This window comes from Mauremys mutica, chromosome 11 (genome assembly GCF_020497125.1).
Source record: "Mauremys mutica isolate MM-2020 ecotype Southern chromosome 11, ASM2049712v1, whole genome shotgun sequence".
Taxonomy (NCBI): Eukaryota; Metazoa; Chordata; order Testudines; family Geoemydidae; genus Mauremys; species Mauremys mutica.
This window is the reverse complement of record NC_059082.1, coordinates 39,941,570-39,968,298: the sequence shown is the minus strand read 5'-3', so window position 1 is coordinate 39,968,298 and position 26,729 is coordinate 39,941,570. Positions and strand designations below refer to the sequence as shown.

The 26,729-nt window shown below is 52.3% G+C and overlaps 1 protein-coding gene across 2 annotated transcripts; it reads right to left on the bottom strand.

The window, feature by feature from the left end:
- Positions 1–3,433: 3,433 nt before the first annotated feature.
- NMB (neuromedin B) lies at positions 3,434–20,528 on the bottom strand. Of its 2 annotated transcripts, none has more exons than XM_044980706.1 (3): positions 20,253–20,528; positions 13,118–13,329; positions 3,434–3,738 (listed from the first exon to the last, which is right to left on the bottom strand). In XM_044980706.1, exons 1-3 carry the CDS (start codon positions 20,401–20,403, stop codon positions 3,694–3,696), a joined length of 408 nt encoding a protein of 135 aa, XP_044836641.1. In that variant the 5' UTR covers positions 20,404–20,528; the 3' UTR covers positions 3,434–3,693. The 2 variants fall into 2 exon arrangements, with proteins under 2 accessions (XP_044836641.1, XP_044836640.1); XM_044980705.1 differs by having other exon boundaries at positions 3,438–3,741.
- Between the last annotated feature and the right edge of the window lie 6,201 nt (positions 20,529–26,729).

The window sequence follows — 26,729 nt, the reverse complement described above, 5'->3', positions numbered from 1 at the left end:
TGGGCAAGATAATGAAGGGACTCGATTAATAAAGAATTAAAGGAGGAAGATGTAATTAATGCAAATGAAGGCGGGTTTATGGAAAATAAATCCTGTCAAACTAACTTGATATCTTTTTATGAAGATATTGCAAGTTTGGTTGATAAAGCAGATAATGTTGACATAAGATATTTAGACTTCTGTAAGGCATTTGTCTTGGTACTACACAACATTTTGACCGAAAAACTAGACTAATATCAAATTAACAGGACACACATTAAATGGATTAAAAACTGGCCGATAGTGTGACGTTGCAGTCTATATGATTTTATGAAAATTTGGTGAGTGAATATAATGTAACTGGAATATGCTTCATGCAAAAGGTCTCTTGTAAGGTATCATTACAAAGTTTATAATCTACTGAGTGTGATCATCCTATTTGTATAAATGTATCACTCTTGTATCTGAAACTAGAAATATGAAATATAACTCTGAGGGCCTATTGTAATTATGCAAAGTGTGGGCCATTAGTGGTGGTTTGGCAATTGACTAAATGGCTCCGTTTGCAGGCAGGGCCTTCCTGTGAGTCAGGCTGGGAGGAATGAAGGCTTGAAGTCTTGCAGTGCCATGTGATCATGTCACCTGAACTGGAATCCATCTTTAACCTGGTGTCTTTCCATTGAGAAGGAGGGGGTGGGAACCCAGAGAGAGACAAAAGGATTCCTGCCTTATGCAAAAGATTATATAAAGGGGTGGAAGAGAACAAAGGGAGGAGAGGAGCTATAATGAAGAATCCCCTAGCTACCACCTGAGCTGGAACAAGAGCTTTACCAGGGGAAAGAACTGTGCCCAGGCCTGGAAGGTGTCCAGTCTGAGGAAAAAAATTACTGAAGCATCTCTGAGGGTGAGATTATCTGTATTCAGTTTGATTAGACATAGATTTGCGCATTTTATTTTATTTTGCTTGGTGACTTACTTTGTTCTGTCTGTTACTACTTGAAACCACTTAAATCCTACTTCTGTATTTAATAAAATCACTTTTTACTTATTAATTAACTCAGAGTATGTATTAATACCTGGGGGAGCAAACAACTGTGCATCTCTCTCTATCAGTGTTATAGAAGGCGAACAATGTATGCGTTTACCCTGCATAAGCTTTATACAGGGTAAAATGGATTTATTTGGGTTTAAACCCCATTGGGAGTTGGGCATCTGAGTATTAAAGACAAGCACACTTCTGTGAGCTGTTTTCAGGTAAACCTGCAGCTTTGGGGCAAGTAATTCAGACTCAGGGTCTTTGCTGGAGCAAACGGGAGTGTCTGGCTCAGCAAGACAGGGTGCTGGAGTCCTGAACTGGCAGGGAAAACAGGAGCAGAGGTAGTCCTGGAACATCAGTTGGCAGCTCCCAGGGAGGTTTCTGTGATCCAACCCATCACAGGTAGGTCTCAAAATGTAACTGTAAACAGGGAACAGTCATCAAACAGGTGTGTTTCCAGTAGGGTCTCTGCAGGAATTGGGTTTTGGCCCTTTACTACTTAACATTTTTATCAATGATCTGGAATAAAACAAAATCATCACTGATGAAGTTTACAGGCAACATAAAAATTGGGGGAGCAGTAAATAAGGAAGAGGACAGGTCAGTGATTCAGAGCGATCTGGATCACTTGGTAAACTGGGCAGAAGTAAACAATATGCATTTTAGTATGGCTAAATGTAATATTTACATCTAGAAACAAAGAATGTAGCCACCCCTGCAGGACTGGGGACTCTATCCAAGGAAGCAGTGATTCTGAAAACAGTGTGGGGGTTGTGGTGAATAATCTGCTGAACATGAGCTTCCACTGTGATGCTGTGGTCAAAAGAGACAATTTGCTCCTGGGATGCATAAACAGGGGACTCTCGAGTAGGAGTAGAGAAATCATTTTACCTCTGTGTTTGGCACAGGACTCCAGCAGCAGTGGCACCAATGTCCAGTTCTAGTGCATGAATCTGAGGGTTCAGAGAAGAGCCACAAGAATGATTAGAGAACTGGAAATCCTGCCTTACAGTGATAGACTCAAGGAGCTCAATCTATTTAGTTTAACAAAGAGAAGATTAAGGGGGTGACTTGATTACAGTCTGTAAGTACCTACATGGGGAACAAATGTTTAATAACAGGTTCTTCAGTGTAGCAGAAAAAGGTCGAACACGATCCAATGGCTGGAAGTTGAAGCTAGACAAATTCAGACTGGAAATCAGATGCAAATTTGTAACAGTGAAAGTAATTAACCATGGCAACAATTTATCAAGGGTTGTGGTGGATCCTCCATTCCTGGCAATTTTTAAAATCAAGATTGGATTTTTTTCCAAAATATCTGTTCTAGGAATTATTTTGGGGCAGTTCCCTGGCTTGCGTTATGCAGGTGAGACTAACCAGTGTTTCTCAATGACCAGTCTGTGGACCGGCGCCAGTCCATGGCAGCATCCTTGCCAGTCCCTGACAATTCCCTGACACTGTTTAGGGAGGCAGAAAGCCAGTCCCTGGTGTCAAAAAGGTTGAGTAACACTGGACTAGACAATCACAATGGTCCCTTCTGGCCTGGGAATCTATGAAAATCCTCTTCTGTGGTTCTTCTTTTAGACTGCAGGCTTTTCAGGGCAGGGACTCTCTTCACAACATGCATGCGCAGCACCCGTCACAACAGGGCCCTGATCCTGATAGGGGCCCACGAAATGCTACAGCAATAAATCAAATAATAAAAGAGCAATGATACTCCAGCCCCTGCAGCTAGTAATCTGCTCCAGCCCTGTTGTCCCAACCCTGGCCACCCTGCATTCCAAACACCTGACTTCCTGCACTCCCAACCCAGGGCATCCTGCCCCCTCTGCCACCACCAGCAGGCAATCCTCCTGGAGAGCCCACCCCTCCAGCCACCCCAGGTATCCCACCTCCCTGGCACAGCCACCCTGGGCATCCACCCTCCCAGAAATCATTCCTCAGGCTCAGCATCCCCCCATGATCCCTCCTCTGAGCAACCCACCTCCAAAAACCCCACTCCTCAGACATCTCACCCCCAGGCCTCTGATCTCTGGGCACTACACCCCACACATGCCTCAGCCCCAAATATACAACTCCTGGGGAACCCCATCCCCATATATCCTCACAGCTCATCACTCCTCTGCTGCATGGCCTTCATCACAGCCTGCAGCAAGCGCACCCATGCCCGCTCCATCCTCTCAACCACATTCACTGAGCCCCTCACTCCCCGCACCCTCTGCTGCAATCTCCCTGCAACATTCAGTAAGACTCTCTCAGCCCTCACACATTCAGCTGCAATCCCTCCCCTCTGTTGCATCCCACCCTGCCCCATCAGTCGCACTGTGCACAGGAGACTCAGGCTTCCAAGAAACAGATCACCCCCTCCCTAAACGCTGGCCTGTGCTGACTGCAAAGGAAGTGCGTGCAGGTGCTGTGTAAAGAGTTAGTTTTATTCACAAGGGCTCTTTGACCTCAGCAGTAATGCAGAAAATGCAAGGGAAATATACAGTTGGGGCTTTGGGACTTTCTTCATACAGATGGTCAATATTCACAATATTACAGTAATACTAAATCATAAGAGTGATGTAGCGCCACAGAACCATAATTCAAACATTCCCTGGTGTTCACTACAAACCAGCCAGGCCTTCCTGATGCCGGACTCAGTCATCTATGTACACGGCCCCTTCATCCCTTCTTCAGTTTGAAAGGTATTTCTCCAGCACCTTCATTACCAGTCCCGTCTCCTGAAATGAGAGCAATAGTATGGGTCCCTGCACGACAGCTGCCAGGTATAATTCACCCTGGGCTATGGGCAGCAGGAGTCCCCACCAGTCCCTTAAGCCCTCTACAGGGGCAGCTGTACAGGTGCCACTGCGCCCCGGGGAAGGTTCCTGTGCCAGCCTATCCCAGGCAGCAGAAGAGCAGTGAGGGGCTGGTTGGGATGTGCTAGGGAAGAAGAGTTTTTACAGACCCATTGGCCCCAACTCACAAATGGGGCAGAGTCACTGTGGCCAGCATTGCAGCCCATAGGCTAGAGATGCAGGAGGAGCGGCTCTGCAGATCCAGGCTGGGGGATGGATTCCATCTCCCCAACTCATCCAGGTGTCGCCGTGACCTGGGCTCCCACGTTAGGAGTGACTTTCACAATGATAGAATATCCTGCTATGACGTGATGGCAGACGTGTGGGTTGGATTTCAGGGACAGCTGGCACAGGAAAAGCCTAAAGCTAGGATTGGCCAGGCACAGACTGCCCAGTAACTGACAGGGAGGCCAATCACATCGCATGGGGACTGGGGACAAGGTGAAAACAAATCCAGAGGGAGTTTTTACAATGGTGCAGATGTACATACAGCAATTTGCAAAGCTTGCTGCCTGTTGCCTCCCTGGCTCTCCACCACTGAGCCAGCAATACCTCCCTGCTGGTCATGAATAGCCAGAAGCTACCCAGAGCTTTGCAGTGTCTCCATCACAAATGCTCAGAATATTTCACCTGCAAGTCTAACGTGCCCTTTGGATACAAGCCCATTATTTCAACAAGGCTTTATGGGAACACAGGAACTGCCGGCTCAGAGTGGACATGGGGCCCTGCTAACCCAGCACCTTTTCAGGAAGGTGCTAGCCCATGGGGTAGGCAAATGTGGGATGATCTGCCCCAGGGACTGCTTCCCCTGAGTCCCCTGGAGTTGGAAGTACCTCAAGCCCCGAAGCAGGTGGATCCCTGCCAAGATGGTTGAGCCCAGATTCTGTCCTGCACTGGATCTGCCCAGAATAGGAGAGAAGAAAAGGCCAACAGCACGCTGGTTACAGTTCATGGTGCATCTGCACCAGCCCTGACATACACTAGAACAGCCTAGGAGCTGCTCTAACTTACATCATCTGGCCATAGGTCCAAGGGGCTGTCTGCCAGCTGCAGCATACTGGAGTGTGCCGGCACGCCCCTCCTCCTGACACACACACCCCCATACCAGGCAGGGAGAAGTTGTAGGAGCTGGATACAGCAGATTTGCTTCAGCTGCGAGCTCCCCTATGCTGAGGGAAGTCTCACCTGGTCAGATCTGGTTGCTTCACAGGCACTTTATGCCACCAAAGCAACACAAAGGGACTGGAGTACAGCACAGAACCAGGCCCTTGTTTTTTTAATGTTCAATCCTTACTGTTGTAATTCAGGATATTTTCATTATTCATAGAAATGCTCAGGCCTTTTGGGAATCCTGCTACTCTCTTGGCCTCAATAGCATCTTGTGGCAGTGAGTTCCACAGGCTCATTGTGGACTGTGTGAAAAAAGGAATAATCAATTTTAAATTTGCTGCCTTTCAAGTTCACTGAACGAGCCCTTGTTCTTCCATAATGAGGCAGGGCGAATAGCAGTGCATAGTCTACCAGTCATCCCCTCTTCCTTGTCCCCTCTCATGTAAACAGTCCCAATCCTTTCACTCTTGTAGTATGTTCCTACCATTTGCCTATACATCATTAGCAGTGTGCATAGGCAGTTCTAAGCATTCCATCTAGTGGGTGCCATTTGTGTGATGTAGGCAACGAAGTACCAACTTTGGCATTATAGCATGAAGGAGACTCACTGTGCTGTGTGCAGCAGCTCCCTTCCCAGTTGGAGGTAGAAGAAAGTTCCCTGTGAGGTTGTTGAGCCTGTCATTGGCCATGGAATTGTGCTGCATTGGGGTTCATCTACCAGGGGTCTTTGCATTTGAGGGTGCACACAGGGGCACCCCACTCACCCATCCTTACACCCTGTTACAAAGTTTTGTGTAGGGAATTTCCATAGTTATACAGACATGATTTATGTTCATTACTGACATTTTCCTTCACTGTCACTTACACCCCTACAGCGAGTGTGATTATCCTCTGTCTTCAGGAGAAACATCATCAGGCCAATACTGAGGGGAGGAGCATCAGTTTCATCCCTAAAGGTGACAAGATTCAGGCTGCTCCTGATCTCCCATGGGGAGTTCTAGAGACTTTGCACTTCCACCAAGGATGCCATGTGCATGGCCCTGGAGAGGTTCCTCTTGGTGCTGTCAGCCAAAGCATCTCTGCAGTGCATGGGAATTGGGGAGTATCCCTTTAAATAGTGTTTGAGCCCTCCAGTGGGCATTACTGTTGTGTATGGTTCAAAGGCTACCAGCACCCTGCTAGAGCAGCAGCAGCAGGTACACAGACCTAGGCCTGGCACATTACATGCAGTGAGTAAACACCATTATTTGGACCCCACTGTGCCCCGGTGGGTCCTGCACACGACAGTAGCTGAGTGAAGTGCAAAAGACCTAGCAACAGGCAATGAATCGTACTCCCGTTGAAGGAACTTTTAGTGCCTGTGGTGGGGTGTCCATGGCCAGTCACGGTGTGGAAAGCTGTATGTCATGGGCCAGGCCTTACTCCCTGTACCCTCCGCTGCTCTAGTAACACACCGCGCAGACAAGCCCTCGCTTCCCACTGGGGAGAGGCAATGAGAAATGGAAGGCTCCCTACAACCACCTACAGACTGTTCCCCCACCCCTCTCTCCTGTTGGTATTTCTGGGGACAGAAACGCCCATCCCCCAGTCAGAGGAGGAATGGGTGAGGGGAGGTAAAGGGAGCTATTGAGACTAGGGGGGGCAGTCAGCTGGGAAGGGGCAATTATTTGAGCAAATTCAGGATGGTGAAGTAGCATCCCTCAGTATCATATTGCAACACCACAGGGCAGCAGGGACAGTTGGCCCCATCTAGGGTGACCTGATGACAAGAACAAAATATTGGGACACATTTGGGGGGGCAGAGGGGGGGACAGCGCAGGGCCCAAGCAAAGAAAAGAAAAGGAAAAAAAGCCAGAGCGCCACCAAAGCAAAAACTAAAAATAAATAGGAAAAAAAAAGTGCACCAAGCCAAAAAAAAAATCGGTATCCCAACCATACATCCGCCAGGACACAGGACAAACAACTGAATATTGGGACAGTCCCAATTTTATTGGGACATCTGGCCACCCTAGCCCCATCCAAGTGAAGTGCTGGGATGAGGCGGTAACTATTTGCCAGCAAGAGGCAGGGTACCGCGAAGGGTAGAAATTAGACTGGGAAGTGCAAGAGGTGTGCGAGCTCCGCACAGTTATGGAGCCGCTGCAGGGTCTGTCAGCCCCACCCCATGTCACCTGCCAGCAATGGCAGGCTTGGGGAGGGCAGTGGGAAGGGGAGAGCTGGCTCAGCCAGGGAGGGGGGACCAGGGCAGTTCCCAGGTCATGCAAGAGGCCTGGGTGAGGCCAGGAGCTGACTGAAGACTGTTTGGGGCAGGGTAGGCCTGGTAGCAGCATGTGTGTGACTGGTTACCAGGCACCATGGGGTAGAGGTTAAGGCAGCCGGGGTTCACCTGAAAGCTGTGCCCAGTGGAGCCAGAGTCTACTGGACTTTGACTTGGGGACTCTGCCCCCCCAGAAGGGGGGGAACACTCATAGGGCCTGGGCCAGAGACTGAGCCCCAGCCAGAACCATCAGGGGCACTGAGGCAGATCTACTGCAGCACTGTGCCACGCCATGAGGGAGCATACAGGGGTGGCACCTCCACCCCAGGGAGCTAAACGGACACTGGCCAAGAGTTAAAGAGCTCACTGACCCATGGGAGGAATTGTGCACTGAATATCCCCCGTGCCAATGAAGGCGAAAGAACCAGGAAGGCCAAAAGAGGCTGCAGAGAACAGCCTCCAGGAAGCCTGTAAATCCAGAGGCAGACCTGACATACTGAGCGGAGCAGGAGCTCAACAGCTACAGGAACTGGGAAGTGATGGCACAGTGTGAACAGCTGAGGCAATTAGCCCAACTGCCCCTATTGGAACCCATTGGTCTGATCAAGGGTGGTGACAACCCACCCTTGATCAGATGCACGGCCCTACTCCATGCCAAACATTCCCCTTGTAAGCTGGGTGAGTGGCCCTGGCTCTCCACTGAGCATTAACAGTTTGTTCACCTCACTGGAGCACATGCTCAGACTTGCAGCAGACAGATAGGATCATTGCTGTGTTAGTCAGGTAGCAGTCAGCACGGCTCAGCCAGGTCCCCACTGCTAGCAGTCTCCTACATGCACCTGCTGCGTGCATCTGGATTGGTCTCTTCGGTCCAGACAAAGTGCAGCCGCTGGGATCATCTTCCTTAGCCACCGCCCTGATCACCTCACACCCCTCATCAAATCCTCCCTGGCTCCCCACCTGTTACTGCACCAGATCTTAATCTCAGAGCCCCACAGAACTCTGCCCTTCCTGCTGATCCTCTCCTGCCATGGGTCAGATCTTCCCCACACCCTCCATCCACACACTCTGCTGCCTGGTTGCAACCCCCAGCTCTTTCCCCCCATCGATAGCAGCCCCCAGCCTCATGCTCCATGTGGCAATCACAGGGCACAAAGAAAGCCTCTTCCCTCATCCTGAAGTTTCGCTGCTGCTGCCTCCCCATCTCCAGAACTTGTTCCCATCAGTCCATGCTCAAGCTCTGGGCCCTGCAGCATGCAGCCATCCACATGGACAGTGCTACAGAATCACTGCAGGATGAAATCTGGGAGCTGCTTGTTTTGGGCTCTGGCTCTCAGCTGGCACATCCCCCACCTCTCACCATAGACACCTCAGCCTGCCCTTGAAAGCCTCTAGCACAAACCTCTCCTTCAAGCATTCATGCCAGCCTCCAAGTTCAGAAAAGGCCTAGGAAAAGGTACCTGTGCCAAAGGGCTACATGGGAGCTACACAAGGCAACCCCCCAGGAGATTATGGGAGCTGGGCCTTTTCACCCACAATTCCCATAAGCAAATTCCAAAGTAGCCCAGAAGGCATTCTGAATCCCACAGAAAGCACTGCTCCCCAGAGCTGTGCTGGGCAGCGTGGGATAGGTGCCCAGTGCACACAATACCTGGTGTGTGCGGACACCAAGGCCCTCCATCAGCTCATTCCCCACTGGTTCAATTCTCTAGTACAGACAAGGCCAGAGATGGTTCTTGTGCTTGACAGCTCCAGCAGAACATGTGCCAGTGTGAGCAGGGGCTGTGGAGAAGCCCTGTTGATCACCTAGGTTCAAAGAGCTCCTAGCGCTGATCCACAGCTGCAAGCAGTACCCAGCTTCTGCGGTACCCAGGACTCTACAACCACCATGTCTCTGTCTTCCCCAGCCAGCCCTTGACCCCTTCCCAAGAGAACAGCCTCACCTCTCAGGAGCCTTGAGGGAACTCTGCTGTACCCCAGGAGATGCAGCAATGTTCCAGCTCCAAGGCACTGGGCCCATTGGAGACACCCCCTTACCACAGGTAGCTCTACAGACAGGCAGGGGATGAGGCTGAATGGGATAAGGGCTGTGAAAGGGCATTCATCTGTTACACAAAAGGAAATGAGCATGGGAGGAAGAGCAGGTGGTTGATTTAGGGCAGGCCATGTCTATGCTAGGAGAAAAGGGGTGCTTTTAACACGCCTTAGCTGGTAGTGGTAAACCCTTTGTTGAGCCCCCGATGGTTGACCCCACCTAGCTCATGAGTTAAAATACAATGTGCCCCGTTTACACTAAGGTTTTAACACATTACCTGACACATGCTAAAAACATCCCTTTTCTCCCAGTGAAGACAAAGCCTTTGGCAGTGTTTGAGGGGAGAGGGGGGTTTGCAGGCACAAAAAGCCTTCCCCCAACCCTTGTGCACCCTACCGAAGGGCCAGCTACAGCTGCAGTCCATGTGCTCTTGGGAGTGCAGGGACTGCTCCCTAATTTTGTCCCCTGGGGCATACGGCACCTAAAGGGTAGGAGATGGTGACGCCCCTCCATACTGGCCCCCGAAGGCCAGTGCAGCATGCACAAGAGTTTGGGCCTCTCTGCATTGCTGTGTATTTGGGCAGGGCCAATCAGGCAGTTTGACTGTTAGCAGGATCCGGTGCACTGTGAAGGGCAGCTAGCAATTGGTTCAGGTGAGACTTTCTCAGGGAGAGATGGACTCAGCAACCCAGCGGATCTACCAGCATGAATCAAATAAATTAGCAGCTGGTAGTTTGCACCGCTCTTCTGTACAGAGACCGGACTTTGTCTTTGAGTTTCTCATCAAGAGCAACAAGCAGGAGTAAGATGCTACCTAAATGGGGTTGATTAGTCTATGAATGCATTTGGTTGTGCCACACACACACAGAGCTCCAGTGTAGATAATTTGCCTTAGAATGACCATAGGATTCCCTTTGCTTCCTGCAATGAGACTGTAACCTAATTCTGAGAGAATAAAACTGGGCAAGTCTTTCTACTGTTTTTAAATTGGCCAGGCTGTGTGCCTGCACTGCATTCCCGAGTCCAGTCAATCATGGGCTGGCCTGACTAGTATCATTTTGCCTAACAGAATTTGTGTCCCTTTTAAATCATTGTTTAGGTTATTTTCACCCACTGTAGTGCAGTGATGGACCCAGAGGAAAAAGGGCAGATTTCAGAAAGGACCCATTGGGGGTGACAGCTCAGGACTGGGAGCTGGGCAGGGGCAGCAGAACCAGGGAGCTAGTGCCCCCACACTGGAAATATTGAGGGGGGGCTGAAGCGTGTTTCCACCCCCAATGTTTTCTGTCCCAAAGTATCTCCTGGAGGCAAGAGTAGGACCTGGAGGAGCAGCTAGAGCAGCGGCTGCAGTGCTTGGGATCAGGCCTGCCCCTAGAGAGCAACTGAAACCAGCTCGCTTCTCCCCATCTGCCTTCACTTAGCTGGCCATAGTGGCCAGGGCTGGCACGCAAGGGGGGAGACTCAGGGCATGCCCCCAGCTAGCGGGAAGAGACAGCCACTCATGTGACTTACCAGCAGCCAGCTTGGCCCCATCCCACCTTCCAGCCACTGCAGGTCCCAGCAGAGACACCCGGCCCAGGAGAGGAGCTGGAGCATATGTGCCATCTGCTTGGGGGGGGGGGGGGGCGGCCCACTGGTCACTAGCCATCAAGGAACTACCAAGCCACCAATTCCCAGCCTGGAGCTGGCTTCCCCTCCCAACCCAGCTGAATCTCAGTAGCTCCTCACTCCCCTCCTATCCCTCTGCCCCAGCCATTCACAGCAAATTCTGTCCCCCCTGGGGTTGGCCAGACAGTTGCCACAAACAGGCCACTCGGTGTGGGACTGCATGGAGCACGCAGAGAGGCCGGCTCTCTCCCCTACAGCTCCGCCTGCCTGGCGTGTTAGTCACTGCTAATGGAACACCCGGCCTGTGTGTGTACGGTCACAAGCCACCCCAAGAAGTTGAGGTTAAAACCAGGCCAGTATTATAGCCCCCAGACAGCTGGCATTCAGGGAAAATGTCCCAGAATTCCAAAGACTGCAGTGGGAGACGCACAGGTAGGGCAGCAAACCACGGAAGCGCTGCCCTGGAGTGATGCCAGGTAGCCATGCATCAGTGGCTGTGGGCCCAGATCTTTGATTATCAGCAGGTAAGTATGCCCAGTGGTCTGTGATGGGATGTTAGATGGGTTGGGATCTGAGTTACTACAGAGAATTCTTTCCTGGGTGCTGGCTGGTGAGTCTTGCCCACATGCTCAGGGTTTCACTGATCGCCATATTTGGGGTCGGGAAGGAATTTTCCTCCAGGGCAGATTGGCAGAGGCCCTGGAGGTTTTTCGCCTTCCTCTGCAGCATAGGGCACGGGTCACTTTCTGGAGGATTCTCTGCAGCTTGAGGTCTTCAAACCGCAATTTGGGGACTTCGATAACTCAGACATAGGCTAGGGGTTTGTTATAGAAGTGGATGGGTGGGATTCTGTGGCCTGCATTGTGCAGGAGGTCAGACTAGATGATCAAAATGGTCCCTTCTGACCTTAAAGTCTATGAGTCTATGAGATTAGATGAAACTGGTGTTTAAAACCAAATTCAGGTGTTTTCATTCATGCAGCATCACTGCAGGGCATTCACAATGTCCAAAGAGCGAGTACTGGCCGGGGGACAACAAGCTGCGTCCTTTGTATGAGATTAAGTGCACGAATCCCTGCTTGACGAGCACAATGCAGCTTTGCTGAATTCCCTGCTGTGCTCCGCTGATGCTCACCAGCCAGCTCAACTGGGTGTACCGGCATTTTATGTCACTGGAGCAGCACAATGCGATGGAGCAGGCTGGTGATTCTGAGCCATCTATCATCATGCCTTCCTACTGCCCTGATTTTGTCACTCCTCCCTGAATCCCCCTGCTCCCTCCCCCCAGTTTACCTACACCTCTACCCCAAGGTAATGTGACCCGATACAACACGAATTCAAATATAACGCGGTAAAGCAGTGCGGGGGGAGGGGGGAGAGAAGAGGAAGCTGCACACTCCGGCGGTTCAAAGCAAGTTCAATATAACGTGGTTTCACCTATAACGCGGTAAGATTTTTTGGCTCCCGAGGACAGCGTTATATCGGGGTAGAGGTTCACTTTTGGTATTTCTAGGGTAGGAGTTCCCCGGCCTGCATGCAAGATTCCCATCACCAGAGATGTTAGAGGGCCCTTGCCACTCCCCTGTGTGTGGGCTGCCTCTGTGCTATCACTCCAGAGGATACTGAAAGGATCAGCCCTGCGCTAGTAAGGGCTAAGTGCCTACAGGCTTTTCCCTTGTAAGAGCTATGGCTCAGACCATCCCCACTGCTCCATGAGCAGAGGGGACAGAGATCCTGGGCATCTGCCCTTGGGCTGTGAAGGGGGGAGAAGCTCCAGCTCCAGCCTTTATCCTAGCTCTTCCATGGGCGCTCCGCAGGGCCAGTGCCTGGCAGGGGGCTCGGGGCAGAGGCGTGAGGGATTGGAGCAGGAGCCCAGCTTCTGGTATTAGCATTGCCAAGCCAGAGTTAAAGCTGCTTCCGTGTTTACTCCCACTGAGCCCCTCCCGAGCTGCAGGGGGTCTCTGCCCAGGACAGCCTGGCTCCAATGGAGGTGGCAGGGTCAACCTCTCTTGGGCATACCTGTTTCCTAAGGGAGGTTGTTTCCTTCCCTCTGGATCTCTGGGGTTAGCCTCCTATGTGGGCTCCTTAGCCCAGATAGGAGGGAAACTGTTGCAGCCCAGCCTTGGGGGGCTTCTTCTCTGGCTGCCCTGGGGGAGGGGACAATTTGGCCCTATGCTGCTCCCTGCTGTACTCTCCTGCAGCCTCTCACTCAGAGGTCTCTCTCTCACCATCACATTGCTCAGTAGTCACCTGGTTTTGAAGCTCAGATTTTCCTTGGTTCTCATCTATTAGTCTCTCTTGCAAGAGGATTTTCAGGAGCTCTCTGGTAAGCAGCTCTTTCATGTCCTGCAAGACAGCTCGGAGAGTCGGGCTGAAGGCCACTGGGATGGAGTTTGCTGCAGCATCTTCCGGAGACTCCAGAAGTGGGGAGGCCGCAATGCTCTTCTTCCCCATGAAGTGACCTGAAATAACATTGGGCACATGTATGGGACCAGGGAAGGGTAAGATGGTTTTGGGGGCTGGGGGGAAGATTTCAAGCTCTGGCAGAGGGACTGGATGCAAAAGTCAGACAGCTCCCTAATGCCAGCAGCCTTTGAAATCAGCCGCAGCAGACACTGCTATATTGCAACGGAATTTTTCAGAAGATACTGTAGCACAAACCTACCTCTAACTGAAGGAGGCAGAACAGAGGGGGAACTAGCAAAAGAGAAGATGACAATGGCCACATGCTTTGTTCCTCTTGAAATCCTAGAAACATTACTCTGGGTGCCACGACTATCCAGAATTATCACACTAAGTAGCAGAAATAACCACAAGTTTTGCTTTCAAGACCAGTAACTATCAGGGGTTTGAAGGGAGCTTTCCCTAAGGGGCCAGAGATCCATCACTGCCTGCTGCATGGTTCTTATGCCTTCCATGGAAGCAGCTGCTGCTGGCTCCATCAGAGACTGGAGACCAGGCTAGAGGGACCCCTGTCTGAGCCAGGGTGATAATTCCCAGAGCCCTAAAAACTTCTTGGCAGCTCACCTTTAATAACCATCCAACTAACAACCTAGGAGTTAGCTTAGCAGTTTAGAGGAAGGTAGCCAAGCAGGCACTGCATGCAGGCTCTAACAAAAAGACAGCAGCATTAGAGGGCCGGTAAATCAGCTGGGATGTAGCATAGGCATTTGTAGAAGTCTTCAGCGCTGACACCAGTTTCACACTCGGCTCTGCAGATAATGCTGGGCACCTTTTAGAGCAGGGATGTGCAAACTTTTTGGCCCAAGGGCCACATCTGGGTATAAAAATTGTATGGTGGGACATGAATGCTCACAAAATTGGGGGTAGGGGTACAGGAGGGGGTGAGGGCTCTGGCTGGTGCCAGAAATGAGGTGTTCAGGGTGTGGGAGGGGGCTCCAGGCTGGGGCAGCAGGTGTGGGGTGAGGACTCTGGCTGGGGGTGCAGGCTCTGGAGTGTAGGATGGTGCTCCAGGCTGGGACTGAGGGGCTCAGAAGGGGATCAGGGCTGGGGCAGCGGGTTGGGGCTGGCTCAGGGGTGCAGGCTCCCCGCGGTGCTTACTTCAAGCAGCTCCCGGAAGCAGCAACGTGTCCCTTCTCCGGCTCCTATGCGGAGGCATGGCCAGGCAGCTCTGCTGCATGCCACCCCTGCAGCTCCCATTGGCCGTGGTTCCCAGCCAATGGGAGCTGCAGGGGCAGCACTTGGGGCGGGGGCAGCATGTGAAGCGGAGCCCCCGGTTACCCCTATGTGTAGGAGCCGGGGGGGGGGGGAGACACATGCTATTGCTTCCAGAAACCACCCAGAGCAGCCCTTGACCCTGCTTCCTGGCTGGAGTGGGGCAAGCCCCGGACCTCGCTCCCCAGCAGGAACGTGAGGACCAGATTAAAATGGCTGGCAGGCCAGATGTGGCCTGTGGGCCGTAGTTCACCCACCCCTGTTTTATAGGGATCAGCGCTAACTACCTGATTTGCATGCACGGTCAGTAGTTAGACATTTAAGGGCTATAAGTTGCATGGACAGTGCACCTGCAAAATCATAGCTTGTTTTCTCAGTCAGGCTCACCCTAAACTATAACCGGACCCAGTGTGACTAGAAGACCCGGTCCCCCAGGTGTTCTGTAGCACATGCTTGGAGTCAGACAATCCAAGCAGCAGACCTTTCAGGATCTAGCCCGCAATAAGTTCCCATAAACATGCTCAGACCTGGTCTACACCTAAAACTTAGGTTGGCCTCACTGCACCGCTCAGGGCTATGGAAAGAGTCACACCCTCTGCAACATGGCCAGTAGAAGAATCCTTCCCCGCTTCCGAGGGGATGGATTAATGGTCACTGTAGGAAATGTCAGCACTCCAGTGGTATAGCTGTAGTGCTGTGGCTGTGCTGCTGTAGCACTTGCAGTGGAGATGTACCCTCAGGGCCCAATGAGTAACAAAGGGGGCTGAACTTGGGCTGCCAGAAATAAACCCTGGAACAAACCTGGCACAATGCCTGTAAATTGCAAACTACAGATGATAAACACAACCCACAACAAATCCCAGCCCAGGGCAGCTCAGCACAGGGAAATGAAGGGCAGATCTTGTGCCAGGGTACCTGCTCCAGACCTCTCCCAGAGGCAGCCAGCACCTGTAGTCTCATACAGACTCATCCACATGGACCCCCACTTGCAAGCTTTCCCTGGGATCCACCACCATGGCTACCACTGGCCTCTCTGCCAGTGACAGGCTGCTTCCCAGCCTGGCTCTCAGCCCTTCAGACCCAGCTCTTAAGCTGCCCAGCCTTCTCTCTACAGCCACCTCTGAGACTGCTGCGTGCAGGCTCCTGCTCCCATGCAGCCTCTAGCTCCCTCCAGAGCGTTTCCCATGCCTGTTCTGGAGGTGTATGGAGCCCTCTCAGGGTTGGGCAGTACCCTGGAGGTTAACAGTGCCAATAAGGAGCCTGTGGGCTCATTACACTATAAGCCAAGGTAGCCCAGTACTGGAGATACAAGCTAGCGAGCTTCTTAGCAGCTAGCAAGATGATGCAGCTTAATCAGGCTGTGTCCCACTGTGTTTACCTGTGTGCGTGTCCCCTTAAGTCTACCAGGAACACAATATACACAAGTAACATCCCGGGGAGACATCCGAGAACATTCCTGGTCCCACCAGTGTAACTGCTTCAGCCACTCCGTGCTGTGGCACAACACACCCCTAAGGTACCAATAGCAGGCCAGGTATACCACAACTTGGAGCCAAGCGCTGAAGGTGCTTCAAAACATTCAGCCGTATCAGCACTAGCCCCAGTGGGTCCCAATGACAAGGACACACGGCTAAGTGAAAGGCTATTGTGCTAGGGCCAGCACAGAAGGAAAGGTTGCAAATTGCCTCAATACAGTGGCTAAAACTGTTGCAATTGAAGTTAACGCTCCTATTTGGGTCCTCTGCCAAGGGTCATGGTGGATTCTCCATCACTGGCCATTTTTGGTTCAAGACTGGGTGTTTTTCTGAAATCTGCTCTAGGGATTATTGTGGGGCAGGTCTCTGGCCTGTGCTGTGCAGAAGGTCAGGCAACATGATCATAACGGTCCCTTCTGCCCTTGGAATCTATGAGTCACCAGAGGGCTAGGGCCTCTCGGCCTGGTGCCTCTCTAGCCCAGCCTCTGCTGGAAGCGAGTAGAAGTTTGCAGGTTTCCAGGCCAGGATAAGTCAGTGGAGTTTCTCACTGGGGCCCCTCTGCGCTGGCTCCCTGTCCTGTCTCTGCTGCTTCCCCACAGGTTCTGCCCAGACCAGACCCACACGTCCACCCTGGGGGTTGGTCATAGCTTGATGGGAAGGGTAGTTCCTGCTTAGCAGATTCATCACCCTAGTGGGTAACAAGCATTTCATAAACCCCTCATCCTTCAGGGCACAAACAGCGCAGGGGTATGGGAAGATCATTGGTGCTCAGACCAAGGCATCTTCATTCTGTACCTGTTATTACAAGGCCCACAAATGGAAGCTTGACTAGCCAGCGCATGCTGTGTCTGTGGTTAATGCCCTGGGGGCTTCCGGCAGCAGATTCTGATTACAGGACATATGGTTGTTTGCTGGGCTTCCCTGAACCACTGCGGCATCAGGGCCTGGTCGATAACAGGGAAGCAAAGGTGCTGAGAGACCTCTCAGGGGGCTTGAAAACCTGGGCAGGAGGCACTAGCAGGGCAAAGCACTCCAGTTCTCATTTGGGGAGGGCTCCTGCAGGCTGCACAGAGCCTTTCTGGCTCTCCCTGCCCTCCCAGGCAGGGAGCAGCAGAAAGGCCCTTCACACCTCCATAAGAAAGAGTCTGGCTGAGGGGAAGCAGCCCCAGGGAACAGACTGAGGGATCAAACCACACTTGCGTCTGGGTTTGTAAAGGAATTTGTCCCTTTTCTGGAAGCCTCTGCTCTGGGCATTGAGCAATCTGGCCCTCTCCCTCTGCCAGCTGGGGGAAGGAGCCCTCCCCAGAGCAGCACAGAGACACACATTCTGGATTCATTGCTGCCTGGCTAGTGGATCATCTTGTGTTACCAATCCACCCCCAACTAGCAGGCTCCATGGCACACAGTGCCCAGGGTTACAGCAGCTGCATCCTTAACTAGGATGAGCATCACCCTGGGACGGAGCCGGCATTGCCATTCTGAGATAGGGACATCACCTGGAGGTTCGCTCCACAGCAAGCCACACCGAGGTGGTTATTGGAGGGAAACTCTCACTCCTAATTGAGCTGATTCTCCAGGGGCTCCCTGGGTTCTCTCCTAGCCAAGCAGATTAAGTGACCCCTCAGATCTGTTCTCCACCCCCATTCTTGGCTTCTCGCCTGCAGGAAGTGTCACAGCAGCTTTCTCCCACACACCCACCTTTTCGCTTGCTCGCTCCCCTTTAGAGAGCACTATTCAGACATGTTTCACAGTGGTACTGAAGGTGCCATACTAGATTTTGAACACGCAGATGAGTAGTGAGAAATAGATTTGGTTTCCTCTATCTCAGAATACTGCAAATCTGGAAGGAATTTCTGCTTTTTCTCTGCTTTGCCTTAAAATAATGGACAGGCTCTCTGCTTTGCATTTTATCATATCAGTATTTTATTACATGCAATTAATCCAATTGCATGTAAATGGTCCAATAAAGGCTATTACCTCCCGCACCTTGTCTCCCTAATATTGGATTGTGTCTGAAGTTCTGAAATCCTGTCTAATCTCCTAGTATTTGGCTCAGTGTAGACCTTGGTGCCTCCACAGCACACTACTACTCACCACAAGGCAGAATCTGCCCAAGGAATTTGCTTCTTGTGTCTGGGACTGTGGATGCCATCTCTGCGACAAGGATTTGGAACAATCCACCTTGCCATGCACCCACAGAAGGGACAATCAGCTAATAGTAGCTAGCTAATATTGTCCAGGCACCAGAATCATTGGTTAATCAAGTACAGTTGTTCTGATGGTCATCTATCTATATTCCCACCCTCATCCTCTGGGATTATGTTTCTGGCATTTCATTGGTTGAATGTGTTGTCACTCAGCTGGGGGGCAGGTGTGTTGGTGGAGTTCTGTGGAAGTGGTCTATCCCATTTAGGGTGTGTCTATACTGCAAAAGAAGTGCATTGGTAACTCGGGTTAAAACAGCAGGAGAGACACAAACTTGGCTTTTAATTTGGGTTTAGCAGCACAAGTGAAAATCTAAGTGAGTCTCCCAGCCCAAGCAGACAGACTCCTGCTAGTGGGGCTCCAGCTAGTGTGCTCAAAATAGCAGTGTGGACATGGTGGCTCTGTCAGCAGCTCATGCTAGCCCTCAAGCTTGGACCCAGGGGATCAGGTGGGCTTGAGAGCCCAAGCTGCCACCCAGAGACCCAAAATCCACATCTCTTTTTGCAGTGTAGACAAACCCCTGGAGGGGGGGAGGGATAGTTCAGTGGTTTGAGCATTGGCCTGCTAAACCCAGGGTTGTGAGCGCAATCCTGAGGGGGCCATTTAGGGATCTGGGGCAAAAATCTGTCTGGGGATTGGTCCTGCTTTGAGCAGGGGGTGGGACTAGATGACCTCCTGAGGTCCCTTCCAACCCTGGTATTCTAGGATTTAAAGAGACCAGTCAAGCTCCACAACCTGCTCATGTACCTGAATTAAGATTCTTAATAGCACAACTGTTTTCTCTCCAGAGACCGTGACCAGCAAGCATTTCTAGCACTACTTATGTGATATTGTAGTGTGCACCAGTGCTCTGGAGCTGCCAACACAGTGTTTTGGGGCAGCCTGTGCTGGGCAATGGAAGGGCATGGGGATTGTACAGTGACTGATAGACAGCATCTGCCCGCTTCTCCCCCTGACTTGTGCCCTCTTGCTCTCCAGCCCAGTTCCAGAGTACTCAGGAGCCTTCTCTCACTCATGCCTTTCACCCTTCCCCACCACCCTCGCATCATACAAAAAAAGATGCAAAGGAAAGGTGACTTCTGACCTACACAAAATAGACCCCTAATGGTTTTGTGTCTTATTTTTGGATCTCTTTTTGGGAGGGGGGATTTTAATGGGCAGCTGATTTCAGGGGAGGGCTAACCCTGTGCTTTTAAAATGTGCATCTGTTTTGAGGATCTGAGAGCGTTTAAAATGTGTATCTACTGCAGAAGGCACAATGGCCCCTGGCGAAGTAGGTGTTCCTTTGCTGGGAAGGCACTGCAGTGAACTAACCTCGGCTAGGACCCCACCAGCACGTCCAAAGCAGAGTGCACCCCATCACCCAGCCGAAGGGCTGGCGTAGATTGGGTGTGAATTTAGCCCTGTAGCTAAGAGGTTTGTTCACCTGCTGCTAGAGTCAGCCTGGGAGGGGCTCCAGCTCCCAGCACCCACAGCCAAGTCCCTCGCACTGCTGCTGGAGTCTGGTGTGTTGGCATGTTACCCAGGCAGGCAGCCTACCTGCCCCATGACAAGATGCTCTGCCCAGGTGCGTTCTCCAGAGACAGGAGCTGAGCCCTGTACCACAGACCGGCCCGCCCCGCGGCAGCTCTCAGCCGCTTTTCCCGCCCAGCCCAGCCCAGCCCCTGGGCAGCGCTAGTCCCTTGTCCTGCCCAGATGGGCCCTCGCTGGGGCCGGGCCCCTCACCTGCCCCGCCCAAGGCTCTCTCCTCTCATTGCCCGTCCGGCCACAGCAGTGGGGGGTTCCCCGCAGACACGCGCTCCCCGCCCCAGCCCGCTGGCTCTGGGGATCCGCTGCCACCCTCCCCACGCGCTCTCCCGCGGCCCGGCTCCCGCTCTGCCCCGGTACTTAGCCCGTTGGCTGGCCCGCAGCCGGGAGGGGAGCGGGAACCCTGGGGCTGCCAGGAGCCGGGAAAGCCCCTTCCATCGCCCAAGCCGCGGGCGGCGTCCCAGGGGCGCTCCGCCGGGGGGCGCCGGGGCAGCGGACGGTACCTGTGGCCCAGAGGCTGCCGCGGGGGTTGACTTTGATCCTGGCGGCTCTGCCCCGCGGCTCGGCGAAGTCCGCCCGGCCCGCAGGGGCCGCCGAGAGGAAGGAGAAGAGCAGCAGGCAGCCCAGGAGCCGGCTGGCGGGCAGCGCGCCCATGGCTCCCCGCCGGGCTCCGGATGCTTCGCCTCTGGCCGGGGGGAGCGCGGGTGCCTGAGGAGAGCAGCGGCGGTGGCGACTCGTGCTCCGGGCTGGCCGCCTCTGGCTTCCCGGGCTGCTCCATTTAAAGCCTCCCACCGCGGGGCGGAGACTGGCCTGGAGCAGCCACAGCCCTCGCCTTACGCACGGCGGCGGCGGGGGCGCCCAACCCCGCCCCTGCCCGGGCCACGTCTAGGGCCGGGAGCAGGACCGGCGGGGGTGACTCACCGCCCAGTGGGTGCCCGGTGCCCCTGGCCCGGAGGTTCCCGCCACGTGTCCGGCCGGCCCGGTCTAGGGGGGCCCTTCAGCCAAAGAACCCGCGCCAGGCAGTGATGCTGGAACAACGTGTATGGTGGGGGTGTTGGGAGCTGTTGAACCAACCTGTAAACCTTGTAGCTGATGGAAACCACTTCAAGCCAAGGGGTGCGGCTGCATCCCTAGTTCCAGCATCTATGGGGTCAGGGCACCTTCCCTGGAGCACCCAAACATGGCACACAGAGGAGTCAGGGTGCAGATCCTGTGGCAGTGGCACAGGGCCAGGCTCTCCAAACAGCAGGCTCCACACCGGCACAAATCGCAGGCTGCATTTTATCAAGCACAAACTGGCTCGCCAAAAAGAGCACCCCAGGGTCTGCCCTAAAGCCCCCTGCAGTCTGTGGAAAATGCCCCACCGTGGGCAGGGGCACTTCAGAGATCTGGGCTGCAATCCATAGGTACTGAGGAGGGGTGAAAGCACACCTGGAAAATGTTTATGGGTCCTTTACATGTCAGACTTCCCCCTTTCTGGCTCTCACCCTGCCAGCATGGCCGGGTTGCTTCCTTCTCTCTTCAGGGAGTCAGGGGATCATGGTTAGGGCCCACCTGTTTCCCCCGGAACTTGAATAAGAGGTTCTTCAGAACATGAGCCTTGGCACCCAGTAGGACAGGCTCTCAACTGAGTTTTCCCAGTGAATTGTCACCCATGTTGGATGAGTTTGATGAAGAAGGAGCAGCCCCTCCCCTGCTATGAAATGCTCTGAACTCAGACATGTAGAGGCTGAGGAGCCCCTCCCTCCCTCGGACCTGTTACACAAGGTACTGTCCCCTAGTCTTAACCATCACCCCCTCCAGGTATGGGCAACACTCTGGAACCAATTCCCCATCGCCATCCCTGGTAAGCGGGTGGGATTGGTGCAGCAGAGATCGGTATAGGCAGTATTCTCTCGCTAGTAAACCTGATGGCAGCTTAAGAAGACTGCACAGAGCAGGTGGTGGGACTGGCAGTAGATGTTGAGGAACCTTTCAAAGACATGAGCTGGGGCTTGCTTACTTTACACAGATTACATTTAGACTTGACCCTAGAGTCTGTTCCTGTGCAGAAGGTCTCAGCTTTGTATATGCAAATGGCATTTCATCAGTACCATTTGCCTTAGGCCAGGAGACTTGGCAGGGCTCAGCTATGTCCCCTACTGAGTCAGTGGATGGCTCTGGGCTGCTGGTGCCAGCAGCAGTACCCTGGTATCTCTGGGATCAGAGTGGGTGACTGCTATGATCCACAGGCTCTTCCTGGGCCCTCCTGGTCAAGATGGGCTCGAAGCCTGGACGGGCGCTATTGTTCTCAGGTGCAGCAGGAGGACACAGGGCTGTGGCCAGCAGGTAGGAGGTCCATGCAGAGAGGTCACACAGGGACCTTGTTACCTTTTATGCCCCTGGACCAGACTGGACAGCCCCTAGGTGCTGCACTGGATTTAATCTTCTAGCCATCTTGCCAAGGGAACGTGCAGCTTTCAGTTTCCGGCAGCCCTTGTAGAGAAATCCTCTCTGGTATGTGACTGACCATAGGAACCCACTGTGGGCTGCAGCCTGGGGAGCCTGGCACTTGGAGCGCTACAGCACTTACCTCTAGGACCACAGTGCACCCAGCATGCTCCCAGACACCCAGGGACAGATGTCCTGCAGCACTCGCAGGGACACCTGTGGTGGCCCCCCCATGATAAAGACACACTGTGACCCTTCAAGGAGCTATTCGGAAAATAGATTCTAGAATGACACCGAGCCTGGCAGTGGCTACAGCATGGGCTTTGTGCCCTGACTCGGCCCGGCAGGGGTTACAACTCTGAGACGTCTCAGCCTCAGCCATACTCCCTACTCTGGTCTGCCACAGCAGCCAGCCTAGAACTGGTGATGAAATACAGGGATGAGATCTGCAACCCACATTGCCAGGAGGGTGGTGGGTCGGCTCAGCCCAGCTCTCTGTGCTTATCCTCCTGTCATCTCCTCTCCCATCTAGTGTAACAGGACCACATCCATACTGCCCCAATTAGAGGGTCTGATGAATGGGAGGAGTCAGATACCAGCCTCCTGGGGCTCTCTCCTTTCACCACCCTGGGAAGGGCTGGTCCCCGATTGTGACATTATCTGATTAAAATATGACCATATAGATCATTGTTGCAACCACTGTTATATATTTGCAACAAATCTTGTACAAAGGTTGTCAAGTGAGGTGTCTATAAAAGGGTTATGATTTGCTGGTTATGATTATGCTAGCTGTATGCATGTATAATTTTTTTATTTGAAGTTATGAGTATTGGCTGTATACCTGTATTTTGAATGTTTGCTCCTGGGGTAACTAACAAGGTAGTTAGCCAGCAAATCTTGGAGGGGCTATTCAAATTGAGTGGCCCATCAAAAGGACACTTAATTCACAATGGACCATGGCCCATCTACACTGAGTGGACTGTCGTGTAAACATGCTGTCTGGAGTATATTTCCTGCAATGACCAGGCGAAATGCATGGACATGTGACTTGCCCATGTGATTCCAAACTCAATCTTGTTGCTGTAATTTTCCACAACAAGAACAATGGGTTTCCCTGCACATGACAGAGGATATAAAAGGCGCTGGAAACTCCTCCATTTTGCCTCTATCCTGCTCCAGCCTTTGGGATATGGACTTATACTAATGGGAGCATTTTAACCAATGGACTGAGGACCTTCCAATGATTTGGAAGCAGTTAGAGACTTGACTTAGGCCACTGCTACAAGCCTGAACCAAGAACTTTGCAATTACTGTATGTATTTGATTCTTTTAACCAATTTTAACTCTCACCTTTCTTTCTCTCTTTTTATGAATAAACCTTTAGATACTAAAGGATTGGCAGCACTGTGATTTTTGGATAAGATCTAAGTTATAGATTGACCTGGGTATGTGGCTGGTCCTTTGGGATCAGAAGAACCTTTAATTTGATGCGACTGGTAAAGAATCACTCACCTTTAAAGCCAGTGTTTTCGGTGGTAATACAAGAACTGGAAGGCCTGGGGAAACTGCCTTTATGACTTCTTGTTAGCCAGTGTGGTGAAACAGAAGTTTACTTTCATTGCTGGTTTGGTATATCCTATGGGGGATTAGCCACCAGTCTTGGGGTGTATCTGCCCTATTTCTCAGCAGCTCGTCCTTATTTTGGCACTCTCAGTTGTGACCCATAGAGGCACGGTTACACCGATGAAGCAAATGAACTTGCAGCAATGGAAAGTTCCTACTGTATCACAGGTGGAGGATAAGCGCGGTAACCTCAGTGACCTGGAAGCTCTGCTGGGCAGGGCTGACAAAAGACAGAGCTGATTCTACCCCTGGGAAAATGACTGGACTTTATCAATGGATTTTATAACTGACACTAGCTTCTTCCTCTTGCTCTGCAGCATGGGCATGCAGGGCAATCCCTCCCTATTTGCACTGTGAAGGCATCTTTTCTTTTTCTTCTTGCTATATTTCTCTCTCTGTCTCTCTCCACCCCCTCATCATGGCATTGCTTTCTTCAGCCTTCTGCTATTCCCCAGCCTACCCTTCACCCTGTTCTGCTCTATTGTTGTATTGGTGAGATCGGTCCCAGTTAATCATTGCACAGTTAAAGCGACAGTACTAAACTCTCACCAGGTTCATCTAGACCGGATGGCTACTTTGCAGCATGCCAGGAAGAGAGAAGAGAAGGAGGAGTGTTTTGCTAGTGATGTTCATTGCAACAACTGAGCAGAGCTGTCTGTTTAAGAGGCAATTTCTCACAGTGTTCTAGAATGCACATGCATAGATAGATTGCCTTGCCACATCAGGGCAAGCATAAAGTTAGTGATGCAAAGTTGGAATCATCTGGTCACGGGGGTCCTGAGATTCAGCCCCCCTCATTCTAAAATTTGCTAGCTTGTATAATGGTTTATTACCTTCTGCTAAGAGAAAAAATATATATAGGCAAGGCCTGCCTGAAATGGACATCACACTGGGCTTCCTCCCAGCTCCTGAACACCAGCAAGAGCCAGCTGCACAATGCAAGATTTTACAAGTTGCTACAAAGTGCTCTTAACTTCACAGGCACATTCAGATGGCATGCCTGTTGCAGACCTGGCGTACAGTTTGGGGAGCACGTTTGGGCACATTTGGTCAGGAGCTTCCCGAGAGACAGACCCCCCAAAAATGGCCTGATTTTACTTTTCAAAATGTTCCAAAATGCATGCATGTAAGCTGGTTGCCCTGAAATTGCTGTGTCAGATCAGGGTCTGAGGTAGACAATACAAAATCTGAGATAAAGTCCCCGCTCCCTCCAAATGACCTGCTTTGAATTTTCTAATGGCTTGTCTACATGGCAGCTTAGCACAGGGCAAGGCAGAGTGCAAATCTACAGGGCACTAATCTACCAAGCACTGTCCGGCCATGTGGACCCTGCCACTGCACACTAAAAGTTTCATAGTGTGCTTTGATATAGTCCTGTCCATTTTAGGGCATGGTAGCAGGGTCCACACAGCCAGTTAGTTCATGGCAGGCTAGTGCACTGTTGTGAAATGCAGACGAGAAGAGGGAAGTCCAGTATGGGGAGGGAGGCAGGATCTGGCAGGTGAAGGAAAGAGAGTGTGAACATTATTACATCGTGTAGAGGGGAAAGCAGAAAGACGGAGGAGTGAAAAAGGAAGATGAAAAGAGTGGACAAATGCAGAGCAGAGTTGGTGGAAATAAGTGAACAGACCGTTCAATGAAGATGGCAATTAATAATCACTACAACTGGGCAATTAATAACTAAGCAGCATGATCAAAGATTAATTCCTATCACAGTAACCCATCCGTATCAGTCAGCCTGACATATCGCAATCACTAGCTAGTACAGTTATTGAGCAGTGCTGCTGCTGCTGGATAAACAGGATTAAAGTGTAGATGCCCTCTGGGGCAGGCACAGTCAGCATGTTCGGGGCTGGCTGGGGAGATGGGGCACCCTGTGCCGGGTATGGCCCTGTGGTATCCAGCTATGGAGCTGAGATCGGGTCCAGCTGTCATGCTGGGGGCAGGAAGGCAACCAGGGAAGCAGCCACGCTGTTGATCAGTGGTGGGATTGGTGCCCAACGCTGGCGTATCCATGGGGATGGGATCCTTGGTCCCCATCTGGAGGTATGGCCAGGAATGACTCGGGATCCCTGGGGCAGAAGGGGATCTCAGGAGGGTTATGGAAGGGGCGGTGCCACAGGATGGGCTGGAAAGAAGAGTGGAGCAGGGATTAGGGCTGTCAAGGGGTTGTTTGTGGGGCGGCGGGCGGGGAACCAGTGGATGGGATGGGCCTTGATCGGGATGCTGCTGGGAGTGGGGGTAGGTGGATGGGCAGACTGGTGGCCAGATCCTTACCCCTCTCTACACAGCCTGGCCCTCTGGTCTCTGTGCCCCATCAGCAGCTCTATGGCCTCATACTGGGCCAGAATTTGGGCAGCTCCACTGAGCAGAGATTCCTTGCTGCTGGCTGAGGGAATGTCACGGGGTTCTCCTCAGCAGTGGGGCACTTCCTTGTGGCTGCATCTGGGGGAACAGCTCCACTCAATCTGATGCCCCCATCCATCTCCTGTTCACTCTGCTGTCCCTCTCACGCCCAGGAATTACAGTGCTCCCTCTTCGTGGCTTGGCCCTCTAGCCAGGTCACTATGTGGTTTCCCCCTTCCAGGGTTTCAATGTCACTCCACAAGAACTGGCTCGGGTACTCTTCCTATCACTGCCCAGACTGTGCCACTTCTCCAGCAGCTGATAGGGGAACCCAGGCCTGCCCACTACTCCGGGTTCCCCCTTAGGGACTCTCAAATCAGCAGCCAAGGTCTGCACTGTCCCACACCTTACTGGCATTTCCCTGAGTCTTTTCCTACTCCACCCTATCAGGCTTCTGCTCCACCAGCCTTCTGAGTAAAGCCTTCCTGCGGGGCCTGGATCCCAGGGCTTCTACTCTCCCTCTGGATCACCTCCTTTCTTTCCCTCTATAAGCACACAGAGTGACTGCAGCCCCCCGTCTG

Bases quoted from the DNA above. Each gene is read 5' to 3' on its own strand.
- NMB (XM_044980705.1), bottom strand. From the start codon at position 20,403: ATGGGCGCGCTGCCCGCCAGCCGGCTCCTGGGCTGCCTGCTGCTCTTC. The intron at 13,330-20,252 runs GTACCGTCCGCT...ATGTTATTTCAG, and splicing joins CGGCAGCCTCTGGGCCACAG to GTCACTTCATGGGGAAGAAG. The intron at 3,742-13,117 runs GTGACTACTGAG...CTCTCATTTCAG, and splicing joins AATCTGAGCTTCAAAACCAG to GAGACGGGACTGGTAATGAA.